This window comes from Copadichromis virginalis, linkage group LG7, assembly GCF_057382275.1.
Source record: "Copadichromis virginalis isolate Kocher_CV1m ecotype Utaka linkage group LG7, C_Virginalis_male_GT1.1, whole genome shotgun sequence".
Taxonomy (NCBI): Eukaryota; Metazoa; Chordata; class Actinopteri; order Cichliformes; family Cichlidae; genus Copadichromis; species Copadichromis virginalis.
The window spans coordinates 19,126,546-19,146,813 of NC_140624.1; the positions used below are offsets into that span (position 1 = coordinate 19,126,546).

At 38.1% G+C, this 20,268-nt stretch overlaps 1 protein-coding gene across 1 annotated transcript; it reads right to left on the minus strand.

Annotated features, from left to right (window-relative positions):
- Positions 1-6,068: 6,068 nt before the first annotated feature.
- Positions 6,069-19,922, minus strand: parvg (parvin, gamma). Its single transcript, XM_085462353.1, is given in 14 exon segments — positions 6,069-7,380; positions 7,383-7,442; positions 9,413-9,485; positions 10,352-10,453; positions 10,575-10,643; positions 11,429-11,490; positions 11,593-11,624; positions 11,730-11,785; positions 11,889-12,004; positions 13,662-13,805; positions 13,967-14,069; positions 14,620-14,684; positions 15,607-15,704; positions 17,514-19,922. Coding segments are annotated over 13 exon segments (978 nt in total). The 5' UTR covers positions 15,674-15,704; positions 17,514-19,922; the 3' UTR covers positions 6,069-7,351.
- Between the last annotated feature and the right edge of the window lie 346 nt (positions 19,923-20,268).

Below are 20,268 nucleotides of genomic sequence, written 5' to 3' on the forward strand. Positions count from 1 at the left end.
TATAAATAATGAGGACAGGTCAGATTCAGAGGACAAGTTTACCCCCAAGAGAATCAGTGGTTTTGGAGCATAAAAAATGAGGGTAAACAAAACTTTATTTAAATCAGTTTTCATTATACAGTCACAGGCACCAAATAGGAAGTGTAGATATTCAGTCCAATTTACTTTCAGCAAAACAAGAAGATCACTCTTGGGAGAAAATAATGTGATCTGCTTTTTTGGGGGGAAATTCAAGTTGCCACCGATTTTAATAGAGCAGCCCGCTGTGAGGATCGGGTATGAAATGACCTGAATTTTATGAAATATTTGAAGATGAGAAACAGGGACAACACTTTGCTTTTGCAATAACTTTTAAAAAACATGTTATAAAATGCATAAAACCTGATCATAAACTAACACCTTTTTTTTTAGTAAGTGGATGATTGCATTACTCATTTTAAAAAGACATGCACTTAGAAAACCACAGGGGATCTTGTTTTTATTGAAACTACCGAACAGTAATTTCCTCCTGTAATTTTCACGCACACCTCTTCAGCTGCCTCCAGCTCTACAATGATTGTTTTTAAAATGTATTCCTCCTTAAAAGATTCTTGACTGTAGTGGCACACATGTAGTGCTTGTTATCTTATAACAGCGTTGAAGACTGTGTATGTGTGGAGAAACTGAAATCGCGGGACGTAGATGACGTTTTAACTGGCACTCAGAAGAGTCCTGTGACTTAGTGTGAAGTTGGGCTCTCAGCAGTTCAACCAAAACAACATAAGAGCTGGCCTTAGACCTCTCTCCAATTTAAGCTGCTCCAGCTCTACATCACTTGAAATTACTCTGGAAACAAAGGCTGACAGCTAAAGGGTCCTTTTGTTCCTCTGCTCGCCTCTCGCTGACACTCAACCTTGATTCACGTCGGACAGTTTGGCTGCTTGAGTTCAGTTGTAAAGTAGATCTTTGATAACAGTCTTGCTATCATCTTTCAGTTTAACAAAACCTTTAAATGCGACCTGGCTTTTATTTCTGACAGTCGTCTGCCACAAATGAAAAGCCTGTTTTTGTCTAACCTGCTGCGAGAAATAGGACAACAGATTTTTTTATTATAACTATTATTGCATTGACTACCCTGCCTGGGTAAAAGTTTGTTTGTACTGTAAAATATCAGTATTAAATTAAATATTTTCAGCACTATAAAGAGGTTAAATTAACATAAAAAAAGGTATCTTTCTCTCTTTGTTAAGATTGATGCTCTTAGCACACAGGTGTCAGGAGCCAACAATGCTATTTATGCCCTGGTGGGGACACATTTCTAAAAAGCCTTTTTGGCCAACATTATGAAAAGGTCTCTTTTAACCCATTGTCATAATTTGAGGCCTAAAGGCATGCAGGGTAATCTGTGATTATAAATGGTCCATACGTGTGCATGTGAGTGTGTTTTTCTCTCTATGTGTGTTAGCGCTGTGGGACCTGTTCATGGTGTACAGGCCTCTAACCCATCGGTGGGATGGGCTCCAACCACTGAAATAGGAAAAGGATGGAGGGATGGATGGATGAGCAGAGGTTTATCTTGTACTTTTCCCTTTATTATTATATAATTGATATCACAGTGATGGCCTGCCCTAAAGTTTAGTTGTTCTTTACACCCCCTTGTGTATTCACTCCGTGTTTCTTTGCTTGTATCTCTGCATTTTTTGGGGTTTTTTTTGGTGTTCTGAGTTTGCTAGTTTATTTTTGTCACCTTTGTGTATGTATACAAAAGTACAACAAAGATATATAAATACTGTATATGCATACACACTCTACTCTAAACAGTATTAAAATATGCGATGCTGACATACCTTTTTTCTTATTGTCAGCTCTGACAAGTTGTCTCCTTTCCTTTTATATAACATATGACACTCTGACTCTCAGAATATCAGAATATATATTTTGAGTTCATAACAAACTCCTTGTTTTAAGAAGAAAATGCTCAGGCATTGTTTGACTGTTTATGTCTATCATCATGTGTTTTAGCCTATTAAAGAAATACCGTATGGCCACATTAACAAGGTTGCAAGCTTGGGAGTCTCAAATGTCTTTATTTTTGAGCCATACACACCTCTCCAGAAAGCTGTCGCCTCTTCCTTAGCCAACATAAACATACATAAATATATGTAACAACAGGACAATAACAACCGTCATATTTTTTTTTCTGAAAAAACAGATTCTGCTTTGTTGGCTCTGTTCCCCTATTCATGCAGGGAGAGATGCATCTGTTCAATGTGACAAGGGAGGCAGATATTACTCATGTTTCCTGTCAGCATTTTGGATGGACCACGACAACTATTCGTCTCCAGGGTTTCTAGGCATGGAGATGGCATTTGTTTTCTTCACGATCAGTTTATTAGAAATCTTCCGCTGTGGTGACTCCAGGCAGTAATATGTCTCAGCAGTTTAAAAAACAGCATTAAATGATTTCTACAATATTCTTACCCCTTACCTAACTCAGGGGGTATAAATTACGTATTTCTATTTCCCAGAACCTTTCTTTTTATGGAGGCAATGCCATTGATGCGCTGTCCTAATGGAAGAAAAAGGCCCTGTTGTTGGATCAGAACAGGTTTAATCCCCTTGACGTTTATCCTAGAATTTATCCTTGTTTGTTCGGATGGATTAGAAACTGGTGTCAGACTAAGCTGTGGCCTTTCGCCGATATGCATACAGTGGCTAAAACATATTAATCCTCTCCGACTTTCACTCAGGTTGTTTGTGTCACAACAATCATCACAATAGCCTGGTAAAGAAACCAAAAAGGGCAAACAAGCTCAAAAAGGGACTTTTTAAAACAGACCTAGTATTTCCAAATCCATACTTGTATTCTCGGACTCTACATGAGTATTTTTGCATGATTCAAACTTTAAAATAATCTTATACTTTTGTTCGGCTGTTCAGTTTAGCCTCTGTCTGAAGCAAGCCCTCTCTCTTCAAGCTGATTGGGTGTTCTTTGTAAAAGAACTGCTGTATTAATTAGTTACTTACATGCATGCAAATCTCATTAGATGGCAATGTTTCTTCTAAAAGCATCTGCCACTGTGGACTGAAAGGTAATGCAATGCACTGCAGACCTGTTTAATATGCAGCTGTTGTATGACTCATGTAAGAATTAAAGGCTCGCCAGTTCTTACGGGTAAAAAAAGAATGGGGAACAAGAAAAGTTAGAACCGTTTAGAGTAAAAGAGAACTGAGTAGTTTTGTAATAACTACTCTACTTACTCTACTACTTACCGTGTCAGTACCTGGAAACAATACTATAGTTCAGACAAAACTTATTTTCACTATTTTCGTGTTCTGTTCACAACCAAGAAAAACAAAAGATCCACTTGAATCGGTGACGGCATCGCAGAAAGAGGACACAGCATCACAGTTTCAGTTTACCAGCAAGAGTTGTTTCATTGACACAGAAAATTAAATAAATATAAAAAGCTGGAAATCTGACATATAAAAGAAACAAAAAGAAAGAAAGAAAGAAAGAAAGTCTGGGCCAGTCAGGCAATATCCCGTAGGAATCAGAACTTCCCTGAACTAATGAGGCAAGAAAATTAAACCAACAAACAAAGGAGTGAAAAAAACAGACCAAAAAGGAAAATAAATAAATAAATCCTCACAAAGAAGCCGGGGACTGGAAAACTACTCAGTCCATGAGAAAGAGAGTGTCTCATGATATATATTATAACATAATATATATTATGTCACGCTGCTTATCTAAGAAAGAGAGAAGAAATGATTCAGGGAGGAGGAAAATGCTAAAGTAAATACTGTATGTAACACTATGATTCACAGTTAGAAAATGCTAACTACTCTGAAGCAGTACATGAATGTAACAAACATTTTTGGGGGAGAGGGGTTACTGAAAACTAAAAATAAAATGATACTCATCAATACCAGGATGCATCTATTTAATTTGTGCTACTCAGAATGGGTACGCACCTTCAAATAATGAGAAACTTGTCAATCATTTATGCAGTGCAGCAATGTACTGAAATAACAATGTTATGCCAGTGGGCGCTGTTCTTTATAGTGCAATACAATGAAATCAAATGATTAATCCCCCCACCCACCACCGCCACCCCATTTGCAGCCATGAGAGCTGTAAGGTTTTAAGCTTGACACAGCAGGAAACTGCCACAGTTTAGGACAGCATCCTAATTGTGATGTTAATGTTCTTCCCCATATATCCAGGAGCTGATTCGTTATTTTGCTAACAGGGAAAGCCCACCAACCCCAATCCTATCAGCAAGCCAACATATGTGGATGGCAGGATGACAAGTTGGATGCATCCAACTAAAATTCCTACTGATAATAGTACAGTGCATGTAATATTCTAGGAACTGTAAGTACTTTATTGTTACCTTCTTACCTAATACTGTGTTGAATTTATGCAACTAAAACCTCATATAAGACACTAAATGGAATACTTAAAAATAGTGTTTATAGTTCATATTATATATACTTATAATATCAGAATAAACGAGGGGGTCTATCTTCACATAAGGAGAGCATGCTGACAATGATATCTGAGCCATATCTGTTATATTGCTACTTAGGATACACTCTATACTTTATACTGATTAAATCACTAAGCAATAAGCTCTTAGTTTGTGTATATTTCCATGGTTCATTGTACATCATTTAAAGCCTCATATTGGGAACATTTACATAAGCAAAAACAGTCCATTCACCACCTTTCAGTCAGGAAATTCGATTCAAGGTTGGAGCTATTTATCAAAACAATAACAGACGTGTTGGTTTTGTAGTTTTTACTGATGCAATGCTCCAACTTACTATAACTACGCTTGATTAAAAAATCCCTGAGCTTCAGATTCCTCCATTTATTTAGATTCCAACATTTAGTGAACTTGAACATATATTTTAATAAAAGTCCAGATACTAATTTGTTACAAATTACACCCAGAGGATGATGTGAAAGTGTTGCAGGTTAAAATTGCCAAGCAGACAGTAATGAAGCATCAAGGACGAAGAGTTTCTTTTATCTTTGCTGTAAGTCATATTGAATGCCACTTCACAGCAGGATGCAGATATCTACGATATGTGAGTCGACAATAGTGGACAAGTCAGGACTTAGATATTTGCAAAGCTTTCCCAGTTTGTATAAATTTGCCTTGGGAATCATTAAAATGAACAAACTTAGAAAAAACAATACAAATTGAATGAACCCTAAGTTTATTCCTCTCGTAAATGAATACGCAGTCTGTTTTTTAACAAACAAATTCAATTTACAGTGACTCAGAATTAGGAGGCTGTTTGTACTGATTTATAAAAGATAAGCAATTTGGATTCATAGATATACAATACATAAACTGTCCACTATAAATGATGAACAACACCGACTCACTCCTCAGTGTCTCTTTCTATCACTGCCTCCGGTGCCTGTAGCTATACAGCAGCTTGTATATTTGCGTGTGACTGCCAAGCAAATTTTATGCGAGCTTTTCGAAATGTCAGTGGAAATAAAACGTGAATTAGGAGTATTTTCCATCACTATGTTGAAAACAAACTGGCATCCCAAATGTCAACAACGAGATCTGCAAGTACATCAGAGAGAATGAGCTGTGTGAACGTGATTGTTGTTACTGCTCAGTGTCACAGCTATTTCATACTTTAACCTCAAAACACAAACAAAGACACGTATACTACTATGTATACTACAGACACGTTAGACAAACTAAAACCACAACTCGTAACGAAACGGCAGGTGTTATTTAAACATAGAACCAGTTAGATACAAACTTCTCTATGAGAAAAACACCAATGGTTTGAATATATTTGATTTAACTGAAATTAAAAATGATACTTCTTTGTAAATAGGAGATCATTGAGTGCATTTTCGCAGTTCCAGCTCGCTCTAATTCGACGCATAATTTACAAAAATGCGTTTTTGTAATAACCACGTCTTTTATCTGTCACTGCATGCTGCACCCTCTTCACATTTGCACGACATTGAATTGTGAACAATTCAGTGGATAAAAGGATGGGGGGGGGGGGGGGGGGGGTTGAGAGGTCACAGACTGTCAGGAGCAGCACATAAAGAAGCAGAGAGAAATCCACATTGTTTATTGAGAAATGACAGCCAAAGCCAGGGGTGTGGTGTACAAAGAATGAAAAGTCTCATTTTCCAACACTGTTAGTCTGAAGCGGAAATGTACTGAAAAAAGAAGAGAAGAGGTAAACAAGGGCTAGGCAAGAGTACACCAAATGTGACCAGTGAGCCAAAACAAAACTTCTATGCAGTAGATTTATGCTGTCAATGAATATTTATTGATCCTTGTACTGTCAGTATGATGTAAACAGGTGACAGATTTAACGGTGCTATATTTAAATGTGCTGTGCTCATACGCAATCACAGAAGTGTGAGGTTTAGCTTCCTTTGTTGAAATGGTAATTATTATACATTATCATAAACTGGGTCTTACAGCTTCAGCTACAGCACGCAATATATAACAGTGAAGGCTATAAATACATTGTAACCAACAATATGTTTATAGCTTATATTTTCTAAAACATGAGAGTTAAAAACAACCAAAAAACACACACAGATGATGAAACAAGTTGTAAAGAAATCAATAGTGCAGTCAAGACATATTGAGTTGGCACACTTTTATACGTATTTTTTACACGTTGGCACAGGAAAAGAGAACCTGAGGTTTATTAAAAGCCTGTTTGACTGTCGATGGCTTGTTTGACTTTTATTGGTACCGTTACAATTTTGGATCTTATTTTAAAAAGACAGTCACTGACATTTTGTTTGCATCAAATGACTTGCATCAGCTTAGGCATAAACATCAACATCGTAATATTTCTCATTTTCATTTGCTTAAGCAATTTGCTGTATTAGTACTCGCATCTGAAGCTCTAATCCTCCAGTTTTTGGTAGCGCTCTTTAAGCTTTATGGAGATAAAAATGTTCACATACATATTTTTCTTAAAGACACAGTGACATTAAAAATACATTTGTAAGGCTGTAATCCTGCTTCAACAAGTTATTTAACTTGCAACAAGTAAAATTATAATGATTGTGGAGCTTTCGACTTTGAGTCATTCAAGCATAATTCTGAATGATTTTTATTCAAACCCTCTTTCGGCTGTCGCGATCCACATATTTAAGCCACATAGTCTACATCATAATACACAAACTAAAGATCCTCCAACCATCATTTCACTTCACTTTACAGAACATAACTTTAATCCTTTAATTCAGCCTGGAAACAGCGTCGGCCAAACTTCTCAAAACTGCAGAATTACCTTTTAGTAATTGGCTAAACGCACTACTTGGTCGTTTCTGTATTTCCCGCTGCGCCGCTCCTCTTCACACGATGTCCTCTCTCATTTCCCTTTGTGCTTGTTGAAAAGAGCGTAGAGGACTTTCAAGGTTGCAGTGGTGTCCAGAGAGACAATATCTGTCACAATATTCAGAGGAGACATAATCCACATGCAGCATCCTTAAGCCACTGAGGCGGTAAGAATATGCGGACACTTTTTACCAGCATTAGCTAATAGCTACTCTCACAATCCATCCTAAGAGGTCATAGATCAGGAGGACAAAAAAAACATTAGATGGAAACTTAATCAATATGTCCTTGGTGAGATAAGATCCCTACAAAATTGCTCTCTGTTGTGAGATGCTCTGACTGAATGAATGTGACAGAAAGATCGACTTCACCATTGGCTAACCTAATTAATTCACGCAGCATGCTCTCATTTTAGGCCCTGAGAGCTGGGATTCCTCATTCAGTGGCTGCAATTATGCCGTTAATTAAAAAGACACCAAAAATGAATTAAATTACCCACTCGCTCCTGGCACAGATTAATTGTGCTAGTCCTTACATTAACAGTTATCGTGTCGAGGATTTATTTTACAATTACAGGCTCTGTGGCTGGGAGGCAATATGGTGGGACAGCTTTAGCGATCTAAAGAGAGGAAGATTCAAGTTTAGAGGGAAGTTCCTCCTGTCAATAGTGCATCTGCAGGGAAGTGGAGTGAATCTGCTTGCCACTGATTGATTCCCACACTTAGAGGAGTCAGCAACTCACCCGGTCACCTGCTTGATTTCACTCTCCGCCTTATGGAATGATGTAGTCTATGTGACCGAAGGAAATTACCCAAACACACACATGAGCGTTGCTGGTGGCATACGATGTAGTCATACCGCATGAACCCACCACAGATGTATGCTTTAAACTTGAAAATAAACAAAAACGAATGCTGTAGCTTTATGACTTCCTAGAATTTGAACCTTTTCATGTGTACATGTGGCCATTAGAGATCATGAGTATATGTCAAAGAAAGTCGGCATCTTGCATGCTAAATAACATAACATCCATGAGGGCTACCTACAACAACGTCACAAGCAAAAAGTGGTTGGCTGTAAGTGCAATTGGCGTTTGGCAAATTCTTTTTATGTGGATGGGGCTTACAACAGCAAGCCTACACCATTAAAAACAGCCCCCAAACACACAAACATGATATTTTGTTATAATAAAAAACTAACCTAAACATACAAAACCTTGATCTGGTTCTTCATCTAATATTGACAAAAATTATGTTTGTAAATATTGAATACAGTTGATTACACACTGTAAAATTCACTAAAGCTGCCATTAATCCATCCATTTTCTGCTGCTTATCTGGGTCTGGGTTGCAGTTTAAGCAGAGAAGCCCAGAGCTCCCGTCTCCCCCAACCTCCTCCTCCAACTCATCCAGATGGGGGGACACCAAGGTGTTCCCATGCTACCTAAGAGATGTAATGTCTTCGGTTTGCCCTAGCTTCGCTCTGAGGCCTTCTCCTGATAGGATATGCCTGAACCACCTTGATTAGTTGGCCCTTCGGATACCCAAACCACTTCAACTGTCTCTTTTCCATGTGAAATATTAGCAGCAGTCTTCAGTAAGACAGATAACACAAATCCATTCAGATAAACACCCACACATTGATATAGCCTTGTAACAGTAACAGTAAGGATCAATCTCTGTGTCTAATCATCTATAGTGATACTCATCATGGCACGAGTGGCGCTCATTCATATTCAGCACGCTATTCCATCTCCCTCTCCAAAACACTCTCAAACTCTCACTCCACGGTGTAGAGCACATTAATTCAGCAATCCCCTTCCTTGCATGACATACAAACACATTTTAGCATTTTTTCCGTCATCCAGATAAATTCTCCTGATAAAGGGCATCATCACTGAATTAGTTTGACATTGGTGTCTTGGAGCGCTGTAGGATTTCATTTTTTCATGGTAACGATCATTTTATCTGCAGGCCTTTTTTCTTCTTCATCATCTGTGCCTGGCATTTCAATCTCAGTAAAACAGTCATGAACAAGTTCTGAGTGTGTTATGTGTGAACAAAGTGGATTTGTCTCACCTTGTGGGTCAACATTGGAGAGCTGAAAGCCTGTATCCTTCAAGAGGTCCAAGGCCAAGGTGACATTATGAAGCTAGAATTTTTTGAAAAAACAACAAAAAAAATTTCAAATGAGATAATTCTGCAATGAACCACACTTATTGTAAGACTATATCACATACAACAAAAGCTATATTCTACCCCACTTTTGGTAAAAAAGTTGACTCTGTAACAACAGTAGAGATATTTATTGAATAAACTGTACTTTAGTGCTGAACTTACAATTATGAAGTGCTTTAACTTTAAATTTGAAGATTTCCATTTTATAATACTTGTATATTTTATTCCACTATGATAATATACTACAAGCCTTTTGTACTCTGGTGCTTTTATCGCATAGTAATAGCTATAGGTACTAATTACTTTTAAAATCATACATCTATTTTCTTAAATGCTTTCCCAACTAGGGGCATGGGAGGGCTGGAGCCTGTCCCAGCTAACATCTGGCAAACACACAGTATGCCCTGGAGTATTATACAACCCTGGAAATGTTAGTGGTCCATCACAGGACCAGCACAGAGAAACAGACAATCATTCACACCAACTACAGCTAATTCAGAATCACCAAATAACCTGACATTTATGTTTTTAACAACAACAACAACTTTTATTATGGGGACTGTATAATATTCATTTGATCATATCATATCTTTTAATGGGCACTGTTCTGGGTCATGTTTTAGTACTGTATCCAAGTGATCGGCCGGGAATTAGATTGATAGATGATCAGATGAAAAAGTGTACTTCATTCCTAACACTTGTGAACTGAATAAAGGAATTTGTGTGAATGCGTACACTGCACCAAAAATAAAATACGTTTGAACAGAATTTTGAGTTATATTTTGAGAAAATAAAGCTTTGAATGTGGCATGAATCCATATATGTGAATCTATACTTTACCATCTCAGAGTCACTGACAGGGGTCAGGTTGAAGTCAAAGAGCGGGATGAAAAAACCCTCCAACTGTCCGATCAGCAGCAGCAGAATCACACCATCAGCAAACTGGACAGCAAACCCACAGAGCATTGGAACATTGAAAGTGATAAGGGAAGTAATCACTGAGTCTATTTTTATCAAAAGAAAGCCTGTAAGCAGTAGAAGGTTTCCAGCTGTTGGTGTATACCTGTTTGTCCATATCTATCACCTGCAGACCCAGAGATGATATATGCTGGTTGACAAAGTGTACCAGGGCCTACAACAGAGAAATTATAAAACTGTGCAGTTTGAAATGCAACTTGACAATTTAGGGTATCTTCATCAAAACCCAAAGCATTAGTTGGAATGGTTAATATATCAGACTCTTAAAGTAAGACATCTAAACTTGTTCATTCTGCACCTCGTGTAGCTCACTCGAAATCAAGGAAAGTATTAGTCAGCCAGCAAAAAACGACTGCACTTTTAAAATATGAGATTTTTTTGTCTCTTTCTCTCTGTGAGCTGCTTTGTGTCAGCCTATAGCTCATTTCAGACTTTGTTGTCCTGTATTTCAAGTGTTCTCACAACTCTTGTGTTCAGGCATTTAGTTATCTTAGTCAAATATTGGAACTTCTGGCTCCAAAATCCTAAAATTGAGTCTTCAAAACAGGATTTCACTAACCCATGAGTGTTGTCATGGTGGCTACTTCCATTTTTTTACATGCAGTCTGTGAAAATTATTTGATTTTTTAAAAAAAAAAAGAAAGAAAGAAAGAAAGAAAGAAAGAAAGAAAAAGATCATGCTCAACAGTATTTGAAAATCATCTTTTGCAAGAAGGCCAAAAAGCCTTACAAGCACATTGGATTAAGAGTCCCGTCCTTCACCAGCCAGCTCTGTTCATCTGCCATGTATTGAAGGTTCAGATCAGGCAACAAACACACAGCGTGACATTTATCATTTGTGTTAACACCACTGGAGTTCCTCTCTCTCTAGAGATGAGAAAGTCAACACCTTTAAAAAATCTCGGCACTTCTTTACTTTTTCTGGTGTCCTTGTTATACCTTTTTCACTGTGTTGACCTTGTGAGCCTCAAGCTTCAGCAGTTGCTCGATGGGATCTTCCCCTGGGTGACCAGACAGCCAAAAAAATGTGTTAGTAGGCTGTAATGCTTTTTGGATGACATTCAAGATGTCACATCAGCTCAACCTCTGACCATCTCACTCACTTTCAGTATTGCTGAGGGAGTCTGTGTCGCTGCTGAAAAGGCAAAAAGGATTTATATATATATATATATATATATATATATATGAGGTGAGTTTTTCTTCACATTTACAGGATCACACGAGGCAGTAAGCACCTCACCTTCCCTCGGTTAAGATTTCCACTTGCACATCTGATTTGATTCCACTTTTGCTGACCTGGGTGTACAGCACACCACAATGAGCAACAATTACACAAAGTGTGTCTGAAACCATCCTGGAGCAAAAGAAAAAGTGCCAAAGTTTGACAAGAACAACTTACTTCTACGACTACAACTTCAATCTTCACATCAGAGGGCAAATCCAATTCAGGCTGGAAACATCTCACCATGGCAACAAGCAGATGAAGGGTGGCCAGAAGGTCCTTGTTGTGGATGACTGACAGGTAAACAGCAGAGGACCAGACACACACAAAAGAAAAATCGGCCGATGTGATCAAACTCTCAAGCAGGGCACGAGTGTCTTTGATAAATAAGAAACTGACACTTGGCCCCATAACCTACTTACCATTAGTACTCACCAGCAGCTATTTTCAATATCAATCCAGTTTTCAGCAAATCTAAACAATAGCATTTATTTTTATCTATTTATGTCTTCACTCTGTAAGTAAAACTTTCTCCACAGCTAATGATCGGAGCACTCCCATTAAGAACAACTCCATGATGACCCTGTTAGACAATATTACCATATTATATTGACCTTCTTGGTAATATATTATCCTTAGATAATCCTTAGAGACAGCTTCTTCCACCAGGCCATCAGACTGCTGAACACGTCATAGACACCTCAGCTTCACTACTGGAACTTCAACATTATGCACTCCACACTGTATATAAATGCCACTTGTTTTGCACATATTCAACTCTGTATATTTTATATATTTTATTATTATTATTATTATTATTATTTTTTTTTTTTTTTTTTTTTTTTTAAACTATTTAATTTGTAAAAATGTGTATACACACACACACACACACACACACACACAGGAAAATATTTAGTATACACATCCAGAAATGCATACACTATTATATATTGTACATATATTTATTAGTTTCAGGTTGGCCATTCTTGTATTTTGCTCGTTTGTGTTGTTGTGTTTGCACATCTCTGTTGCTTGTGGGGCTCGCACACAAGAATTTCACTCGCATGTGCTGTGCCAGTGTGCCTGCACATGTGATGTGACAATAAAAAGTGATTTGATTTGAAAAAGTGATTTGATTTGTGATTTGATTTGATTTATTATTACTCCTGTTGCCTAACATTAAAAGAATTTAAATGGTGATGCATGTACAGCCCTATTTTTAGGTTTTTGTTTTTTTAATAAAAGCAACAAGCAAATCCCATAAACTGAGATTTTATTCAGACTAAATCAATTCAATCAATCAAAATTCAGAATGTTTAACATGAGACAATTTACTCTTTTATGAAAACTGTTAGCTCAGCTGCTGCCATCAAAGTCAAAATGACCTTATTTTTTCTTAACATTTTCTCAGTTCATCAAATCATTGGATTTGATTTTTATTTACATTTTACACTGTACACTAACTTTGTTTGAATTGGGGTTGTACTACAGAACAGCAGCAAACATGATTATCACCAAATCATGTTAACTTTTAATTAGCATTCGCACAGATTAGTCTTTTTTGATACGTTTCCCTGTCTTCTATTTGGATTCACCCTGAACAAAACGCAAAGGAAGGCAATGAAAGAAAGTGAAATAACTGTAGTCAAGAATTTGACAGCTGCCCTGCCAGGTTATGTTGTGTCAGCCCAAGAAAGAACATTTTAGGTAAAGTGTTCAGCAGTCTATAAGTTATTTCTCTGCATAACCAAGCAACCAGCACTGACATGTGATTAAAATGAAACCCTATAATGTCAGGAAATTTTATCTCCACCAAAATCCTGCGCAGTTGGTGTAAGCTTACATGGTACCCTTGTGATAGCACCAAATCCTGTTGAAATGAGAGGGTTGCCAGAAGAGAACATTTGTTGACTTGTTTGTTTGCGAAGCCCAGTCGGCAGCATGACTCACGTTTGACGTTCCATTTGATCTGACTGCTGTCCTGCGTGCCCAGTCTCTTGCCCAGCTCCTCCATGATTATTTCCAGCTTGCGGATCTGAGCTGTGCTGGTCAGCGCTATCTCTTCCACATTCAAATGCACGTCGGCCAACCTGGCTGAAGAAATCAAGAAACAACCGAGTATCATTATAGGGTCTGACTGACAACAACCTCCAGCTTTTTAACATAATATCTGTTTGTTTTTCATCCTCTCAGTCAAATCACTATCAAACGCAAGTAAGTATGATAAATGAAATATCAAATATTCATTATCTCACACAGCAGGTGATGAAGTACCAGTCCATCATACACATCCTCCTCCAGACTCTGAACAACGATGTGCTCGGGTTTCAAAGTCTTATTGATCCAATCAACCAGTGCCTACCGAGATATAATTCATCACACGGTCAGAGAAATTATCCGCTTTCATCTTCTTGCATACATTTTTCCTTTATCAGTGTTGCAGATGAAGAAAAAAAAACAGCAAGAGACCCTGTTTTTAAAGATTGTGCTTTTGGATCCCGAAACAGATAATAATAATAATAATAATGCAAGATACAAGTGCTCATCTAAAAGAAAGCTTATATTTCACTTGTTTTCCTCTCAAGTTTACATATAAGACGTCAGAATTATTTCAATTTTTCCATTTGTGTGAAACATTAGCGCTGCCCTCTTTACAACAATATGTTTAAAATTCTGATCCAGCAGAGTCTGCTGGCTCCTCGCCGTGACATCTGTCTCCCATCTTCTCTTATAATTATGCTCATTAAAATTTCATCCATCCTCACACCTTATTCCTGTATGCAGCCCACTAAAGACACAAAGGTAATCTCAGATCTGCGGCTGTCCAGGACGGGCGTTTGATGTTACAGTAAATGTGAAATAGAAGAAAGCGAATCCGACATGTGCAAGGCAGGGATTCATTTCTTACCTCCTTCAGCTTTTCAAGTTTGGGGTCTTTTAAAGATGTTGGTTGTATGAGTTTCCTCTTCTCCCCTGTAATGGACATGAAAACAAAACTGCGCTAGTCTCTTACGTCACCCAAAGTGCATCTGATAGCTCTCTTTAGAATTTCTGCTTTGAATATTTCAGTGATAGGTTTTACATGTTTTGGCAGTACCACTATGTTTGCTGCTTATTCACATATACTTTGAGGTTGGCCATTTTCAAATGCATTCCCTTCATACATCCAGCCCTCCCGAGCAACATAGAAATCAGCAGAGCCCGCAAAGCTGTTTCGGTTAGTCTAATCTATCTCGGCAGAACTTCTAACTTGGCAATATAATTAAGCTGCGAGAATCATAATTTTATGTGGAGTATGGATCAAAGAATTATTTGAAATCTATTGCTTTACTTAGAAAGACAAGCCCACTCCAACTCTGCTGTATGGAGCGTCTTGCATCTTTATGCAATGCTTTTGAATTGTGGCCAATTTCAGCTCCCAACAGAACTGCTTTCTCGATGAAGTCGGTGTTTTATAAACCCATCATTCGGTACACAAAAACTTTGATACTAGCCGGGGAACATAGTGGAGGATTCAGCAAATTAAAAACCAGATATTCACCCCAGGAGGTGGCAGAGACCAGAGCACACCAGATTTCACATGAAAGAGAATACAGGACCTAAACTCATTTCCTCCATGTCTGCTAAATGTGTAAATGAGCAACTGTCACCTTTCAAGTTCACAACATCAGTGCCCCCAAATGATCCGAAGGTCATGTCCTGCAGGTTTAAATGATTACAGATAGACTGGACACGTCTATATTCATTATCCTCATTATATAATATTGGCGAAAGTCTAATAGAAATGCACGAGGCAGACACGATTTTCAATATGAGGTCACTGGGATGATCTTTTACATGTGCCACATGAATCACTGATGACTAAGATTGACCTTTTGAGTAAATGCAAACATACCCTGAAAAGACTCAAGTTCCACAGGCTCTTCTTCTTTCTGATAATTAAAGATGTTCTCCTCCATCATTCCTCTGCAAAGTGATATCTTCACCTCTGACCTGTCAACACATTTACATAAAATTACAACAAACTACAGGAATTTCTAATACACAGTGTATGATATCAATACAAGATCAAGCAGGGTTCTCAAAGTTTTAAAGATCGAATAGCGGTGTACCCCTCTTCTCTTCTTCCAGCTCAGAGGATGATTTACATTAGAAACTATTGTTTTTAGATATTTGTTAAGTATTGGTGAGGTAGAACTTCTTGACACCAGCTGATTTTGTTGGGGGGGGGGGGGCGCGCGCAAACAAGAGGCAAACCAGACATTTTTCTGCATGGGCCCAGAAGAACATCTACAAAAACAGTGTAAGCTCCATTGTTCCATCTACAAACCAAATTTTGAAAAGATTTCCATGCAAAATAAATGAGTTTGGACTCATTTGAACAGAGGTGATGTCTTGTGGTCTACTAATTAAAACTGTACATTTTTTTAGACATGAATACAACATCTGGATTAAAGGGAACATGAACCGTTCATATAAACAGCAAACAGCAAACTTGCAAACTTTGAGAAGGGTTTATTAATGCTAAAAGGTACAGAGTTTCATTGTTTGCATTGTTGTCCAGATGTCCTTTTCAAGAAGACCCTGCTTATTTTGGCTAAACAAAGTCAAACCACACTCTGCACAACAGCATGACTCCTTATTAAAATAGTCCAGATGGTAAAATCACCTTCCTCTAGTCAGAATAGTCAACTATTGAAAATATTGGGACCGTTCAATTTCCTACTTTGATGTAAAATACAAAGAGGAAGATAATAATTCTATTTCAAGCAAGAACAGAAAAACATTTTACTTTCAATCAGTTGGTCTTAAGACTTACCACATGCTTGGACTGTTATTAAAAGACACCCAGCAGGAAACATAGCCCTAATATAACCTCTTCCAAAGCATGTTGCTGGCTTCAAATTCAAAATGTGCATCTCTTTTTTTAAACACTTCGCAGTTTTACTATTTGTCTTTGCACCCCAAAGGCAAGGTTTAAAGGATGTGCAAATCACTGAATTCTGCTTTCATCACAATACACAATTTGTACACAATTTGTTCCAACTTTCTCAGGGGGGAAAGTGGGTTGTAAAGCACAGAAGAATGAAGAAACACTTTCTCTATGAATATGTTTGGCAGAAAATACTCTCAGTGGTGCCTCAGTAAGTCCGGAGCCATACTGCTCAGTTTTCAGCTGGTTTTGAGGACTGACCAGCAGTGAAAAATGCCGGCTGTGATGGCAGACAGCTTACCTTTGAGAGGAAATCTTGTATCTCAGAATTGTTGCTTTTAAAGTACAAAGACAAAAACAGCCTTGTGCTCAGCTCAGCCACACAGAACTTCTAATGCAGGTATATTACTCTGACTGAAGGTGTTACACGTTTCTAAAAACACAGAGAAACGGAAACTGATTGGGTTTGGAATCGATCTGTTCCAAAAACACGTTATACCAAAACAGGAAGCCACTTAACTTCCTCACTTCTTTTTTTCCCTTTTCTTTTTTTTCTCAACGGCAAACTCATTAGATCAAGAACTTCAGGTCCCTGCAGAGTTACAGGGGCTGGTCTTGTTTCTGTGAACATTTTGAATCATATGGCCTGAGACAAAGCACAGCAAACACATAAAGCAACACACTCTGACAAAACAGACGTGACCTGGAGCTTGTCAAACGGTTGTTTCCTGGATCTGTGGAACAGAAACGCCTCGGTGAGCAACTTCTCTTTCTCTGGGTGTTTAGATTGTGTGTGGCTTCCTTTTCCTGAGGTTGACAGTAACTTTCAAACAAGGTCATAAACAAAAAGTCTTTTTGAATAAGCTTACCTTCAGCACTCTGGGAGCGACTCGGCAGAATTGAGTTCCTTAGCTGATGTCAACTCCACAAAGTGTCAAAACAGCGATATATCAGAAGTGGAGGGCTGTACTCAATCTGAATAGACTCTTGTTATTTCTATCAATGCAAAGGTCTGGCTGTACTCAATTTGAAAACTGTTGGCTTGAAAGAAAATAACATGTCACAGGGTTGAAAAGGAAGATAAGCGCATGAGAGGATGTGGCAGAGAAGAAGATAGCACTTCCTCTTTTTGATATTGGCTTCGACGCCGAGCGTTTTCTGATAGGAGCGTTTATGCTCTGTGACACGAACCCTGGATAAGACTTTAATAATAAGTAGTCATTGAGCGAACAAGAACAGGGAAGACTCTTGGGTATAAGTGTATTGTTTTGAAAACTACACTTCAGGAGGGCCGTGAGAAGCGTGACACTCAGAGGCCTGAACCACTCAGGCTCGACTCACACATCTCCATCTGTGACCACCCGGATCAATTTGCCGTCATCTGGCCTTCTCGGTTACACAAACACATTAAAAGGAAAAGAAAAAGAAAAGCAAAGATAGACAACAAAACAACGACCTCTGTCTGTGCACTGGCCTTGTTGAAGAAAAGAAAAAGGACCACCCATCAGTCAGACGAGGGGCAATTTAGGGGATGTGGAAGGTTACCATAGCAACAAAGGAAAGAGACAAGAAAATAAAGGCCTAAAATAAACCTATAATTCCTTTAGCTAAACCCAAATTGAAGGAACTGTCTGTTCAAAAGCCAATCTCGCTCAGAAAGCCAAAGCAAATTTAACCAATCTCACAAGCAAGAGATAAAATAAAATTCCCATTCTGCTTGATTCGACACATTTATTTTTCTGATAGCCTAGATTAAACAGAAAAAGAAAAAAAATTCAGACACACACTGGTGAACCAGCCAGTGTTAACTCTGTCTGAATTGACTCATCCATTCTCTCAATAATTCAGACCGGCTCGAAAATGCATGAGCAGTCGTGCACTGTACATCTTAGCAGGTCTTGAGGTGGCACCACAGGGCCAGCTCTGCTTCAGGAGAGTAGTAATAGGTCCGGGTCTCCTTGGAGAGCTGTCTGAAAGGCTGGTCAATATAAAGATACTCTGACTCTGACTCTCCTGGGACGGCAAGAACACACTGCAGTCAAGGCAGGAAGCAACAGCATGAACTTTTAAATATGATTTAAAATATGCGTACTATGCATAGTTCAGAGAAAACATGCTATTAAAGAGTATAGTATAGGAATAACATGGAACATATTAATAATGTACAGTAAAAAGAGGTAAAAAGAAAGTAAACCATTCTTCAACTTTAAGATTTTATGTATCAGGACTTTTTGTTAATAATTTGTTCTAAATCAGGTCTTAAAATTGTTTAATTACAGCCTTGGATTAACAGCAACATGACACACCTTACCTTATCGTTATTTATGTAGCAAAAAAACAAGCCAAAACACAAAAGCAGTGTGTGAAAAAGTACACCCTTACTGTTTCAAAAGCAATTAAGAAGGTAGGTAGGCAGCCAGGTGCTGCCGATCAATGCACAAGAAAAACTGTGAGCACAAAAGAAGAGGTTTTGGCAGTTTGTAGATTTGGAGTATTCAGGTATGTGTTATTACAATGCCACAGGGGGAAAGACATCGGCAGTGATCGTAAAGAAGCAACTCTTGCCAATTTCCAAACAATTTGTAGTCAATCATTGTATAATAAGAAAAAATCTTCACAAGTAGAAAACATTCACAGCACTTACCAATCTACAGGGCTCGGGGAAATTGCAAAAGAGAAATAAAATGCTAGAGCTTTGCAAAGTTGCATTCAAACAAACCACAAGCCATCTGGTACAATGTCTTTTGGACAGATAAGACCAAAGTGGAGATGAAATAAAAGCATATCAGTATAAAGACTTCATACCAACTATTAAGCACAGTGGTAGAGGGTAGTATTCTAGAGTCAAATGGTAAGGCCATCTGTCTGATAGTCAAAGCTTGACCTAAAGTGGTTGATGCAACAGGACAATGATACCAAAAAGAGCAGCAAATCTACAACAGAATGGCTGAAAAAAGAAAAAAAAAAATCAAACCTTAAAAGAACTGCAATGCCTGCAAACCTCAATGAACTGAAGCAGCATTTTAGAGTTTGCAGAAGTAGAAGAGTGGGATAAAATTCCTCCAAAATGACATAAGATTAGTTCTTACTTTTTCACACACTGTTTCTGGATTTAGGCCTAGCTTTGTTAAACAAATACTAGTAAATGGACTTATACTTATATGGTGCTTTTCTATTCTATTTGAGCACTCGAAGCAGTCTCTTACTAAGAGGCTCATTGACAGACAGACAGACACACACACATTAAGACAAGGTTTTTTCTATGTGAAGCAAAGAACCTTTAACTTAACACTCTCTCATTCCAGTGAATTGGTTGGGGGCAGTGTGTGAATGTGTGTGTGAATGGGTGGATGACTGGATATGTAAAGCGCTTTGGGGTCCTTAGGGACTAGTAAAGCGCTATATAAATACAGGCCATTTACCATAACTTGGGATTCAGCATCTTGCCTCAGGATATTCAACATGCTTCTCTCAACTGTTTCCTTGTTTCAGTCTGAGTGAAGCTAAGCTAATTGACTGCATGCATAAAGAAGAGTTGCAAAGATCTTCTTACTGAATTCTTAGAATTTTAAAAGGTTTAATAGGTTTTCAAATTACTTAAACACTGGAAGCAGCATAACACAG